The sequence below is a fragment of the Tarenaya hassleriana genome, unplaced genomic scaffold (genome assembly GCF_000463585.1).
Source record: "Tarenaya hassleriana unplaced genomic scaffold, ASM46358v1 Cleome7, whole genome shotgun sequence".
In the NCBI taxonomy this organism is placed as follows: domain Eukaryota; kingdom Viridiplantae; phylum Streptophyta; class Magnoliopsida; order Brassicales; family Cleomaceae; genus Tarenaya; species Tarenaya hassleriana.
In genome coordinates, this window is record NW_010969548.1 from 4,587,425 (window position 1) to 4,601,859 (window position 14,435).

Below are 14,435 nucleotides of genomic sequence, written 5' to 3' on the forward strand. Positions count from 1 at the left end.
CTTATATTACAAATTCGGAACAATACGAATATATCATTATTTTATTGGTAGAGAAAACATATAACAAAAGTGGACTTGGAATGCAAATTTTGTTACTCCTATTATCTCTAGGATGATTATTTTAAACGCATCCTATTTATAAACAACATTCATATAAATATATCATTTACCTTTACAAAAATAAAATAAAACTTGGAATACAAATTCGTATAATGTGATATATACATGATTTTTAGACTTTATTGCACAATCAACCTCGACCAACTTAAAAGATATAAAGGGAATTACCCAAATTTCATCAAAAAAAAAAAGATATAAAGGGAAGGAAAGCAAAAGCTTCGGTACCATGGTTACAGGCTGTTGCCCTTATAATAAATATTTTTTTTTGGTAATTCTCTTTTTCATATTTATATTTGTTACAGATAAAGATGAAATTAAGATTCCAAAGTCATTTTGCAGTAAAACATAAAATAAAAATAATGGGAATACTTTGTAACATGATGGTCCAAATGTTTTCTTCCACCCCCCCAAATATCACAGGTTCAAACACCATAACAAATATAAAAACAATTATAATAAGATCATGGATTTAAATCTCATGCTACGTTCATTCTCATTCCTATCTTAATTATCTGCTATAGACATGTAAATCATATATATTTTGTTTTTATGTAAATCCTATTTTTTTAAAACAAAAATAAAATAAAATAAGAGGCAAAAACAAAGCGAAAATCGAAAATGCCTTGCGTAAAGTCATTGTTTCATCCTCATTGATGCAGCAAAATTAAATAAAAAAATTTGAATATATATATATACACATACATATATACACACATACATTCATAGTATCTGTTCTTCCAGGTAACCATAAATTCATTATTTTGCGCATATGAATGATTCGACAATGACGAGCAAAGACTGGGCAATACAGGTAGAAGACAAAGCCGCAATCATGTCGGAGACAGCGACGGCAGAGGAAGAACAGTGGAAGCGACAATCCATCTACAACATCCATCCGTACATATCCGACCTGAACAGCAAGGCTTTTGTCCCTCAGGTCGTTTCGTTCGGACCGTACCACCACGGGAAAGACCATCTCAAGTACATGGAGAGGCACAAAGAACGCGCCCTTCTTCAGTTCTTGAAGAGATCGAAGAACCCCTTCGAGGTTTTCATGGAATCTTTGGTCTGTATAGAGGAAGATCTGAAGAACTCGTACGATTTGCTCGGCGATGAGTGGAGACAAGACAGCGACAAGTTCTTGAAGATGATGATTCTTGATGGGTGTTTCATGGTTGAGATCATTAGGGCTGCTACCGATGAGGTAAGAGATTACTCTCTGAGAGATCCGATTTTCAGCGATCATGGCGGGATTTACGTTGTACCTATCATCAAGAGAGATATGATGTTACTGGAGAATCAGTTGCCGATCCTGCTCATCGATACATTACTTGCAGTCGAAGCAAACAAACCCGAGGTATATATATATATGTACATCGATTAATTCGACCATAAACACACTCCGGGTTAGCGTTGTTTTGTGTTTTTTATGGCGATATTCAGGATCTGGGTATGGCGAAGGAGCTTATCGGGAAGTTCTTCTGTCTCGGTTCGGGCAGATGGAAAGAAGGAAAGTTCTTGCATTTGTTGGATATATACCGATATAGTCTGGTTCAGGAACAGAGATGCGAGGACGAAGACATCATCCATTCCGCAACACACCTCGTTGAATCGGGAGTCAAGTTCCGAAAGAGCAAAAGCTTACGTCTCAGGTCGGTTTCTTCCAACTTATGATGTCTAAGTTCATCTGCTTTGATGTTCCTTTTTTTTTTTAATCTGCGGTTTTCGGCTATTTGCATACGCGATTAAGGATCTCTGAACACATTTTTGGAAACTTGAAATCATGTCAAGATTTGTAATTTGCATTTAATCAAATAATATTGTATATATATACTCAAGGCATTTAACCAAACCAAAACACTAACGACTATTTCTCCTGCAACAAGCAGCGACATCAAATTCAAGGACGGAATCCTGAGCCTGCCGACGATAACGGTGGACGACACGACGGAATCAACGTTCCTGAACCTAATGGCGTACGAGCGGCTCCACGTCGGGGCGGGGAACGAGGTGACGTCGTACGTGTTCTTCATGAAAGGGATCCTCGACAGGGCAGACGACGTGGCCCACCTGGTCGGCAAAGGCATAATCAAGAACGCGTACGGAAGCAACAAGCACGTGGCCGACCTCTTCAACAGGCTCTCCAAGGACATAACCATAGATCCGAACGGAGAGCTCGAGAAGGTTCAGAAGACCGTGAATCTGTATCGGAAGAAGCACCGGCACCGTTGGCGTGCCAGCCTTGTCCGTACTTATTTCGTGAACCCTTGGGTTATTATCACTGCTCTTGCTGCCATTTGGATTTTTGGGTTCGATTCCATTGCTTCTGTTTACTCGGTGCTCTCTTACTACAAGTAAGATGCCTATATACATATGTTTGTGCGTATGTATATGTGTATGTACTACATGGCATTGCTTCATGATGTATGATGACACGTGTCACATCCGTCCTTACAGAAGAGTGAAATAATAAAAAGATCATTTCCAAATATTTCCTTTTATTTACATAATAAAGATTAAAGACGGAGATTGAAAATCTCAGACCAAAGCGTGTTTCCTTGAACATGTACACAGCTTCAGCTGCTTAAAGAATGGTTAGCTTTCTGAGTTCTTGGGAGCCGACAGAACTACCAATAGTTATCATTAACCTCTCTCTTCAATCACTTGCTTCACTTGCCGATTCCGATTATCCGAAGCTGAAAACGTGTATATATATATACATATATATTATTATAATCAGAAAATCCGACAAATTTAAAAGTTTCGAAAGAGATGGCATGTAACTCACGAGATTGTTTCTGGGGGTCTTCCAGTAGAATCCATGAACGAACAGAAACAGAACATTGCAAGCTACAAGAACGTAGATGGACAACGCGTGCATTCCCATCCACTCCAACACGAGGGTCAATCGTCGGTATCCGTACACATCCACCTGCGGAGAAACCGCCCAAAATCGTGATTCAGCAGAAGGAACGTTTCGGGAACCCGAGACGCCAGTGAGAACCCCAACCTTCGGGTTCCATCCGTAGATCAACCCGAACCTGCAGGTGACCCGAGGAGAGGGATACCCAAAGTGGAAGGTCGAGGTCCAGTACGTATAACATCTCGAGTACCCAACCCGTGCCCATTAGCAATAAGTAGTAACAGTGTTGTAACCCATACCATCAAGTAGATAAGGGAGAAGAGAAAGCCAGAAGCACCAGCTGTGACACAAGTGTAACTGAAGGAGTAAAGAGGCTTATTCAGATGCATCCCTACAATGAAAAAAAAAACCGAATATCACAATGAAATTTGAGCCCCATTCTCGAGTTATCGAGGGGAAGAAGAAGAAGAAGAAGAAGAAGAGGAACCCTACCGAGGAGATCGAGAGCAAGACCAAGCATCAGAAGGCAAGAAGAGAGTATAACCCATTGATTCAGACGTTTTTTATGGTCCTGTAATAACATTGTAAGTTGAATCAGACCATGGAGTAGTTCCAGGAAAAAACACCAATTTTAGAAAGCAAGTTACCTTGAAATGAACAATGATGTGGCCATAATGCAGACCAACCAGGCATGTAACAATGGCCATGAATGAACTACAACAAAAAACTTGCCAGTTATTTGGTGAACCACGGAAAACGGGTTCCTAAAATCGTTAGAATTTAGCTTAAATCCTTTGCGGGTAACGGGAATAACGATATCGGGCAACAAAAACGGAGAGAATATAAGCAAAACCTCAAGAGGCCTTCAGGGTCAAAAGGTGCTTGACACCAAGAAGGAGCATCTGGAGGTAAAGGGCCATAGTTTGGAGAATTTATACTGCAATTCTGAAAACGTAAAAAGAGAGATCGAAACGAAGATTATGTAAGAAATTATATGGGGGAGGAGGAGGAGGAGGTCACGAAGAAAAGTAAAAAACCTTGGTCCGTGAATATATCGGCTTCCTGTACAAATGTCGAATGCCCATTAACGTACGATCGATCATTCCAACAGCATTGCAAGCCGGTCCAGTGTCACCTCTTACACCACATTTGACCTTCAGTTGCATAACAGAACACATCGGTCTAAAGATTTAAAAGGTAATATTAAAAAGGAAGAGACGGTATAGAGGAAGAGACAGTATCCAACCAAGAATGATGCAGAATCTTCACTAGAAACCCGATACTCCCAATCAGGGACATGTTGTCCGTATAGCAAGAATAGATATACGGTCGAAATAACAAATGCCACCACCCTGTCAAGAATCATCCATGAATCAATGGAATGCAAACAATATCCATATGTCGTCACGTTATAGAAAACGGGTAGTCTTAACAAAGATTTCGTCAAAGTTATGGATCGCAAAGTCGGGTTATTTCCAAGAAGCAAGACAACATTTACCAGTGAAATCTGTACTTCCTTGTCACCGCTAGCTCTGAGTTGACATTATTCTCACCCTTCAGCCAAATCTCGCATAGTGCAGAAACTAAATACGCGATTGCTATCCTCTGAAGACGAAAACAGGAAACAGTTACGGAGCCAAGATTCAAATATTTGCAAAGGAGGTACCGGAAAACGTTTAAAATCTACCTGTAATATGCCCATGAATCTAATTTGTCCGACATCTACACCATAAGTTAGATTGTTAAGTCCATGAATGAAGCCTCCTGAAAATTTTGAGATGGCACAAGTATTAAAATTCCTCCTCACTCCAAACCGAAGCAGAAAAACCGGAAAACTAACAACAGAAACAGATAAAGCATTCCACTGCACATGTTTTGAACTTGCCTTGGAGAAAAAGGCCTAGTAAAAAGAGCTTCAGTGACCGAAGAACCGCTTTCCTTGTTGCCGAATACCTGCATGACAAGTTCTGCAAAGGAAACAGATTTGATGCGATGAGTCAATCTCGATAGATTACTAAGTAACTTCACACCATGAAACAATTCAGATAAATCCTTCAAAGAACTATAACTTTATAAGAACATGAAACAAGAACTTGATGCTGAAACCATGGTGCTAAGAACAAGCATACCTTATAAGCAAAGGCGAGAGCAACACCGACGATAAAGAGGAAAAAGGGCATGACGAAATCTGCTAGGGTTACGCCATTCCAAGGCGAATGATTGATAGATGGAAAAATCCCTCCAACATCATCCACAAGTATCATCAACTGCATCATTCACAATCACAAAAAAAACACAACTCAGATCACGGAAAAAGATTGTTCTTCATCTAAATATGGCTACTGCTACATTGGGTATTCACTTGTCAAACCCTCCATTGCTACAACAAGGCTTGATCAAACCCAGAACATAAAAATCTAAAGTAGACACCGAGCTGTAATAAAGTTTGAATCTTTTTTCCACTCTCTGTAAATAAAGATCAAATTTTTTTGTTTCCTGGAATCTGAAACTTAAAAAAGTCTGAATTTTTTTTTCAAAAAACGAAACAAAATTATGGCAAGAAATTCAAAGAGGGTGTAATGTAAGAAACCCAACGAGAAAGTTTCACCCACCGCAACTGTAACCCCACGAAAGACGTCGAGAGAGACGAGCCGCTCCTTCTCCTTCTCCGCCGCAGACGCCGCCGACGGATCCAAAGGGCGAGGTCCCGATACTTGTCTCTCCTCTCGCATTCTCTACCCTTTTGATCTCTTATCTCCATCCTTTCATCATCATAACTTCTGATTGGTAGGTACATTGTCAAGATCTGTCGAAATTTCAGCAAAAAAACTTCTTCACCGCAATTGGGTTTTCTTCTTCCTCTTCATCTACGTCGTCGTCGTCGTCTTTCCTCCACTACAGGTGATGAATGTGTGTGCGCATATATGTATGCATCAATATATCTAAGAAAGATGAAATCGGATATGGTTAGGATTCTAATTTTGTTAAGCTTCCATATCGATAAAGGATTCAATCGCTTGATCTACCAAACGGTTCACGAATCTCGACCCACTTGACTTGATCCATTGTTTCTGAATTATTCTTTTTTTTTTCCTTGGAGGAAAAAAAAAAATTCTTCTGAGAAATCGATGTCGTATTTGTTCTTCACACGTGGCGTGTTTCTATTGGACCTTATAAGATAAAGGAGGATATGTTTCCTAATTTGATGGGCCTCAAAATAGAACGTACGGCCCAATGGAGACTAGCAATATCCACAAGTAGGCGGTGATCCTATGCAATATATTTCCCAAAATATAAGTTATTTGAATTTCGTTTTGGGCTCAAGCATACAATATTACCATGAATAGATTTATTAGGTATTATGCTAAAAAAAATACTTATCAAATATGTGTATTTAGATACCTAAATGGAAATTCCAAAATATGAAATATAAAATAAAAAAATGGATTTTTTCCCCACCCATTCACCTTACCATATTTGCGGTTTAATTACCAACTTTGGGGTTTTGACTCGGCCAACAAGTTCTTGTTCATCCTCTGCTTAACCCTAAAATAATCACCTTCTTAAATAATAAATACGGTTGGATATTGAATTCGGATTACAAAAAAGATCGAATTTATTTTAGTTCATTTGTAGTATTTGTTTTTATTGAAATTTATTCACGATTCATCGAATTCATAATTAATTAAATTGGAAAATCAAAACAGAATTTTTATTTTATTTTTTAATCAATTAAAACCTATATAAATACCGCAAGAAAATTAGTTTCGAAATACACAGTCAGATCGATAAATTTGACTAGAAATAAATACATACTCTGAAAAAAAAAATGTAAATCATGAGAGATATAGTACACTAATACAACTAATCCAACTATTTTAACCGTAACGTGATTATGTTTTCGATTTGGTTGAGAATCAGTACGATCTGTTATGTCAGAAACATGTACATGGTGGTTTATGTTGGCTCCGCGTTCGACAATTGGTATAGGTTTAGAGGTCCATAGAGATACTTTTATTCTTTTTGCAATTTGTATATATACAGGATGTAATCGAGACTTGGAGTAATATAAGAGAAAATTTCTGAATCTACAATCTTCACTTTTCTCTCTCAAACTTTCTTCTCCTCTGTTCTTTGCTCAAAGTTCTTCGAAGCTTTCTCAGAAAAGTTGAAATGGTATCAAAGCTCTTTTGAACTTCCGTTTCCTTACGTTCTGGTAACCTTTTTTTTCACCTTTCTCCTTTATTTTCCTTTTTCGCTTACCTCTTTTCGGCCATGGCAGACCAGACTCCAACTCACTCTTCGACCTCTGATAAAACCCAGACCACAAATCCTTCCAATCCTTATCAAAACCCAGATCCATACTCCAACCCTCTTTTCCTTCATGCTGCCGACTCGTCGAGTCTTGTTCTTGTCTTTGAAAAACTCATCGGTGAGACTAACTACACTTTATGGTCTCGTGCCATCATGAAGGCCCTTCTTACCAAAAACAAGCTTGGTTTCATCATCAGTACTCAGCCCCAGCCTGAGGACACCCACGCTGACTTCGGTGCTTGGTCTCGATGCAATGCCTTGGTCTGCACATGGCTCACCAACTCGGTTTCTCCTTCCATTGCCAGTCTTGTGATGTTTCTCGATGATGCTCAAGCTATCTGACACACCCTAGAAACTCGATACAAACAGAAAAATGTATCGAAGATATTCAATGTCGAGCAAAAGATCGATGCTCTGCAATAGGGTGCTATGTACTTGAATACCTTCTTCACGAAGCTGAATACTCTCTGGGAGGAACTGAAAAACTACGAGCCGTATCCCGTCTGTTCCTGTGGAGGCCGCACCTGTCAGGCAAATACCAAGTTCCTAGAACTCATGGAGAGACACAATGTTGTTAAGTTTCTGATGAAACTTAACGAGTCTTACAATCCTGCAAGGCGTCAGATCTTAATGCTGGAACCCTTGCCAAGCCTGTCAAAGATGTATAACTCGATCTCTCAGGAAGAACACCAACGCCTAGCTTTTTCACCACCTTCTGAGTTTGCTGTTTTTCAAAGCTCCATTTTACCTAGCCCCAAACCCAGATATTTCCCCACCAAATCTCGTCCATTTTGCTCTCATTGTGGTTTGCAAGGGCATACTATTGCTCGTTGCTACAAGATTCATGGGTATCCCCCAACCTCTAAACCACCCTTGCTCTTAGGACCAAACAACCGACCTCCTCTTCTGCCTAAGCCCACATACCAGCCAAAATACTAACCCTCTGTAAACATGGTTTCTACTGAACCTGAACGCAAGGACACCTCTGCTGTCACTTCTCTACCTAAGGGCATTACTCTGGAGCAAGCAAAAACCCTGTTTGAGCAGTTTCAGACTCAGCTCAATGATCTTGGCAGTTTTTCCAAATCATCGGATAACATTGCTGATGCCAACCCATCCCCATGTATATTTTCCCCTTCACCCTCCTCTGTTTATATCATCTCCATCATTAACCCGTCTATTACCCCTTTTTCCAAACCATGGATACTAGATATTGGGGCGAGTTCTCATGTATGCTGTGATTTGCACTTATTCTCTGATGTTCAAGCTATTTCTCCAGTTTCTATTGCTCTTCCTAATGGTTTCATGCTCTCGGCCAACTCATTGTGGCACCATCGAGATTTCTCCTGCTTTGGTTTTATATTCTGTTCTTTATGCACCTTCTTTCAACTTCTATCTTCTAAGTATTAGTGCTTTAACTCGTCAAACTTCTTACACTGTGACTTTTTCTCGCCATTCTTATATTATCCAGGACCCTTTGCGGGGATTAACGATTGGGATGGGTAACCAGAAACACAACCTTTATGTCCTACCCATGTAACCGCTTTCATCTTCAGCACTTTCCCTTCTGCAAACGTCGTGTACAATCTCTTCAATCACCAGTGTTGAATTATGGAATCAACGGTTGGGTCATCCTTCAAGTTTTAAAGTCCAAGCTTCCCCCACATCAGATATTTTGCGTTTTGTTCAAACTAAAACTGTTAATGTAGACTGTAGTATCTGTCCATTAGCAAAACAGAGAAAACCATCGTTTCCTTCAGGTGGTCATATGTCTTTGAATCCTTTTGATTTGCTACATTTGGATATATGAGGACCTTTTCAAACTCCAACTTTTGATGGTCACAAATACTTCTTAACTATTGTTGATGATTCCACCAGAGTCACTTGGTTATATCTATTATCCTCCAAATCTGATGTTCGAAAGTTATTTCCAGAGTTTCTACAATCTGTTGAAACACAGTATAATGCTAAAGTTAAAGCAATTCGGTCTGATAAGGCCCATGAACTATCTTTTTCAGACATTTTTGTTGGGTTCCCTTCGGGTTCCTAGCATGCGATCTCATCGATCTAGGGTTTGGATTCTAGGTTTCACACAGCGGAAGGAAAGATCTAAACCTAGCCAAACGTCACACAAAAACCAATTGTGCAATAACCCGAACAATCGTGTATATCGTCGTGGGATTCGAATACTTACCTCGCACTTTCTAGATCTGGAAGTATCAATCGATCCAGGGCCTGTTTTTGATCACCGAGAGTTGAAAGCACAACTCCTCTACACGTATCCACACCGGCGGGATGAATTCCAACACTTTGGAACGTATCTGCTAGGATTTGTGAAGAGAAAACGATGTCCTTGACTTGGAATCGATATTCCAATCACTAGAACTCAAAATCAAGCTTCTCTAAGCTCTCATGAGTGTCTTGGACGTCTGAGGTTCGTTCTCTAGGGTTTGTGGCGGCTCTCTGAATAATTAGAATTGCCCAAAACCCTTAAAACGTGAAATAGGAAATCTGCCCGAAAGTCGGACCGTCCGGTCTAGGTATTGGACCGGACGGTCTGGCTTTCCACGCGGAACGGACGGTCCGTAATCCAACGCAGAACGGACGGTCTTGATGCCTGGACCGTCCGGTCCACAGCTGGACCGGATGGTCTGGCCCTTTGCGGAATGGTTGGTCCGTTCCTCAGCAGAACGAACGGACCATCATGGCTGGACCGTCCGTTCCAGACCTGGAACGGACGGTCTGGCCGTCTAGAACTCTTCCAGGTCATTCCGTGGTTCCTTTCTCGCGTCGTTTTCTTCACGTGTGATCCATCCCTAATGGTGTGTGACCCTGTTGGCCCATTCGAAGTGGCAGTGGCTTCGGAAACCCTTTTCCCGAACCACAAGTCATGGTTAGCCCCTAGCAAGACGCCATGGTCACCCACCTAGAATAGAGTTAGAGGTGATCTAACAAAGCCAGCAATAGTTCGAATTCTGATCCTTTGTCTCACGATGTCATATGTTGAACAAGGGCATGGTATGAGCCACCCTTCAAGTTCAACCGCTTACTCGTCTAGGCAAACCGACTGATAAAATAGTTGTACATTCATCTATAGCGTGGCCACGCATTTTCACAGTCCGATTTCCACGAGGGGCCCAGCGACATCTCTCCTGCGTAGGAGGTGACAAGTCCCGTATTGCATGTCTACTATCTGCATATGATTCGTGAACGTATCTGAGCAACGCCGTTATGATCATCCGGTTAAAGACGACGTTTGACGCAGTCAAGACACATCACTCCTCATATCAGATACTCTAGACATCTCAAGTCTGAGGATCCAAGAACGAACCGCTATATGAGATTCAAGTCATGACTCATGTCCATATGACAATCTCATGCGGGTCATCCAGTAACTCGTTCCAAACGAGAACCCATGATTGTGATTTGCATCTAATGCATATGATCATAATCATCTATCACACATCATGCTGGTCTTAATTCATCATTGTTCCCACAATGATAACTGACCAGGGAATTTAGAATCATCTGCAATGATTCAAGGATATTCACCGTAATATAACAAACATGCTAATCATATAACGGGAAAAGTAATGCATTCATAAATCAATGAATCAATACAAAGTCAAAATGTCATATCACGGATCATCCTAGAGCATCACAACCAACAATCTCCCACTATGCTCTATGATCTATCCTACAAGCATCTAATCCCCATACCCACAACATGACCATCATGCTTTGACGAAGGGAGAGGCTTCGTCAACGGGTCGGCAATACTATCATCTGTCGACACTCTACTTATTTTCACGTCTCCTCTGTCGATGATTTCCCTAATCAAGTGAAATCGCCTAAGTATGTGTTTGGATCTCTGGTGTGACCGGGGTTCCTTTGCTTGTGCGATCGCACCATTGTTGTCACAGTACAAGTCAATGGGATCTGCAACGCTAGGAATGACCCCCAGGTCTCCCACAAATTTCCTGATCCAAACAACTTCTTTAGCTGCATCCGATGCTGCTATGTACTCGGCTTCTGTAGTCGAATCTGCAACGGTTGGTTGTTTGGAACTCTTCCAACTAATAGCCCCACCGTTTAGACAGAAAACGTAACCTGACTGCGATCTGAAGTCATCTCTGTCGGTTTGGAAACTAGCATCGGTATAACCCTTTATAGCGAGCTCGTCTTCCAATCCGCCATATACCAAGAACAAATCCTTAGTCCTTCTCAAGTACTTAAGGATGTTCTTGACCGCAATCCAGTGAGCCTCACCTGGTGTAGACTGATATCTACTAGTCATACTCAATGCATATGATACATCCGGACGAGTACATAACATGGCGTACATGATGGATCCAATTGCCGAGGCATATGGAATCCTACTCATGCGCTCTTGCTCATCCTGTGTCCTTGGACACTGAGTCTTGCTAAGAGCCACATCATGTCCCATTGGCAAGGCACCCCTCTTGGAGTCTTGCATCTTGAACCGATTCAAGACCTTGTCAATGTATGTACTCTGACTTAGACCAAGAAGCCTTCTCGATCTATCTCTATAGATCTTGATTCCTAGAATATAGGCGGCTTCTCCTAAGTCCTTCATCGAAAAGACCGATCCTAGCCAGGATTTTACTCCTTGCAAGGTAGGAATGTCATTTCCGATGAGCAATATATCATCCACATAAAGTACAAGGAAGACCACTGCGCTCCCACTGACCTTCTTGTAAACACATGGCTCATCTTCGTTTTGCAGGAAGCCAAACGTTTTGACTGCCTCGTCAAATCGAAGATTCCAGCTCCTCGAAGCCTGCTTCAGTCCATAAATGGATCATGATGAAACCTTTTCACCAGTTGTGATGCTTAAATCCATACGGATTCTGCTGGCCATAGCTGCGTATTATGACTACGAGATATGGCAGATGGACGTCAAGACCGCATTCCTTAACGGGAATTTGCTCGAGGATGTGTACATGACACAACCCGAGGGTTTTGTTGATCCTAAGAGTCCGAGGAAGGTGTGCAAGCTTCAGAGATCCATTTATGGACTGAAGCAGGCTTCGAGGAGCTGGAATCTTCAATTTGACGAGGCAGTCAAAACGTTTGGCTTCCTGCAAAACGAAGATGAGCCATGCGTTTACAAGAAGGTCAGTGGGAGCACAGTGGTCTTCCTTGTACTTTATGTGGATGATATATTGCTCATCGGAAATGACATTCCTACCTTGCAAGGAGTAAAATCCTGGCTAGGATCAGTCTTTTCGATGAAGGACTTAGGAGAAGCCGCCTATATTCTAGGAATCAAGATCTATAGAGATAGATCGAGAAGGCTTCTTGGTCTAAGTCAGAGTACATACATTGACAAGGTCTTGAATCGGTTCAAGATGCAAGACTCCAAGAGGGGTGCCTTGCCAATGGGACATGACGTGGCTCTTAGCAAGACTCAGTGTCCAAAGACACAGGATGAGCAAGAGCGCATGAGTAGGATACCATATGCATCGGCAATTGGATCCATCATGTACGCCATATTGTGTACTCATCCGGATGTATCATATGCATTGAGTATGACTAGTAGATATCAGTCTACACCAGGTGAGGCTCACTGGATTGCGGTCAAGAACATCCTTAAGTACTTGAAAAGGACTAAGGATTTGTTCTTGGTGTATGGCGGATTGGAAGACGAGCTCGCTATAAGTGGTTATACCGATGCTAGTTTCCAAACCGACAGAGATGACTTCAGATCGCAGTCAGGTTACGTTTTCTGCCTAAACGGTGGGGCTATTAGTTGGAAGAGTTCCAAACAACCAACCGTTGCAGATTCGACTACAGAAGCCGAGTACATAGCAGCATCGGATGCAGCTAAAGAAGCTGTTTGGATCAGGAAATTTGTGGGAGACCTGGGCGTCATTCCTAGCATTGCAGATCCCATTGAGTTGTATTGTGACAACAATGGTGCGATCGCACAAGCAAAGGAACCCCGGTCACACCAGAGATCCAAACACATACTCAGGCGATTTCACTTGATCAGAGAAACCATCGACAGAGGAGACGTGAAGATAAGCAGAGTGTCGACAGATGATAATATTACCGACCCATTGACGAAGCCTCTCCCTCCGTCAAAACATGATGGTCATGTTAAGGGTATGGGGATTAGATGCTTGTAGGATAGATCATAGAGCATAGTGGGAGATTGTTGGTTGTAATGCTCTAGGATAATCCGTAATATGACATTTTGACTTTGTATTGATTCATTGATTTATGAATGCATTACATCCCCGTTATATGATTGGCATGTTTGTTATATTTCGGCATCCTTGAATCATTATAGAATGATTCTAAACACCCTGGTCAGTTATCATTGTGGGAACAATGATGAATTAAGACCAGCATGATGTGTGATAGATGATTATGATCATATGCATTAGATGCAAATCACAATCATGGGTTCTCGTTTGGAACGAGTTACTGGATGACCCGCATGAGATTGTCACATGGACAGAGTCATGACTTGAATCTCATAAAGCGGTTCGTTCTTGGATCCTCAGACCTGAGATGTCTAGAGTATCTGATATGAGGAGTGACGTGTCTTGACTGCGTCAAACGTCGTCTTTAACCGGATGATCATAACGGCGTTGCTCAGATACGTTCACGAATCATATGCAGATAGTAGACATGCAATACGGGACTTGTCACCTCCTACGCAGGAGAGATGTCGCTGGGCCCCTCGTGGAAATCGGACTGTGAAAATGCGTGGCCACGCTATAGATGAAGTTGCATCTATTTTATTAGTCGATTTGCCAAGACGAGAAAGCGGTTGAACTTGAAGGGTGGCTCATACCATGCCCTTGTTCAACATACGACATCGTGAGACAAAGGATCAGAACTCGAACTATTGCTGGCTTTGTTAGATCACCTCTAACTCTATTCTAGGGGGGTAGTCATGGCGTCTTGCTAGAGGCTAACCATGACTTGTAGATCGGGAATGGTTCTCAAGGCTACTGCCACTGCGAATGGGCCTACAGGGTCACACACCATTAGGGATGGATCACACGTGAAGAGAACAACGCGAGAAAAGAGCGACGAAGCGATCTGGAAGAGTTCCGCTGAGGAACGTTCGTTCCGCTGAGGAACGGACGGACCGTTCCGCAAG

The 14,435-nt window shown here is 41.7% G+C and overlaps 2 protein-coding genes across 2 annotated transcripts; one reads left to right on the forward strand and one right to left on the reverse strand.

The window, feature by feature from the left end:
- The first annotated feature begins 864 nt into the window (after positions 1–864).
- On the forward strand, positions 865–2,482 carry LOC104801412 (UPF0481 protein At3g47200-like). Its single transcript, XM_010524681.1, has 3 exons — positions 865–1,477; positions 1,564–1,772; positions 2,010–2,482. Exons 1-3 carry the CDS (start codon positions 890–892, stop codon positions 2,476–2,478), a joined length of 1,266 nt encoding a protein of 421 aa, XP_010522983.1. The 5' UTR covers positions 865–889; the 3' UTR covers positions 2,479–2,482.
- Positions 2,483–2,582: 100 nt separating this feature from the next.
- LOC104801576 (heparan-alpha-glucosaminide N-acetyltransferase) lies at positions 2,583–5,655 on the reverse strand. Its single transcript, XM_010524884.2, has 13 exons — positions 5,596–5,655; positions 5,113–5,250; positions 4,869–4,950; positions 4,671–4,747; positions 4,482–4,588; positions 4,230–4,335; positions 4,021–4,137; positions 3,837–3,928; positions 3,631–3,697; positions 3,476–3,554; positions 3,283–3,374; positions 2,909–3,052; positions 2,583–2,816 (listed from the first exon to the last, which is right to left on the reverse strand). The coding sequence occupies exons 2-13, from the start codon at positions 5,245–5,247 to the stop codon at positions 2,790–2,792; spliced, it is 1,125 nt and encodes a 374-aa protein (XP_010523186.2). The 5' UTR covers positions 5,248–5,250; positions 5,596–5,655; the 3' UTR covers positions 2,583–2,789.
- Positions 5,656–14,435: the final 8,780 nt, after the last annotated feature.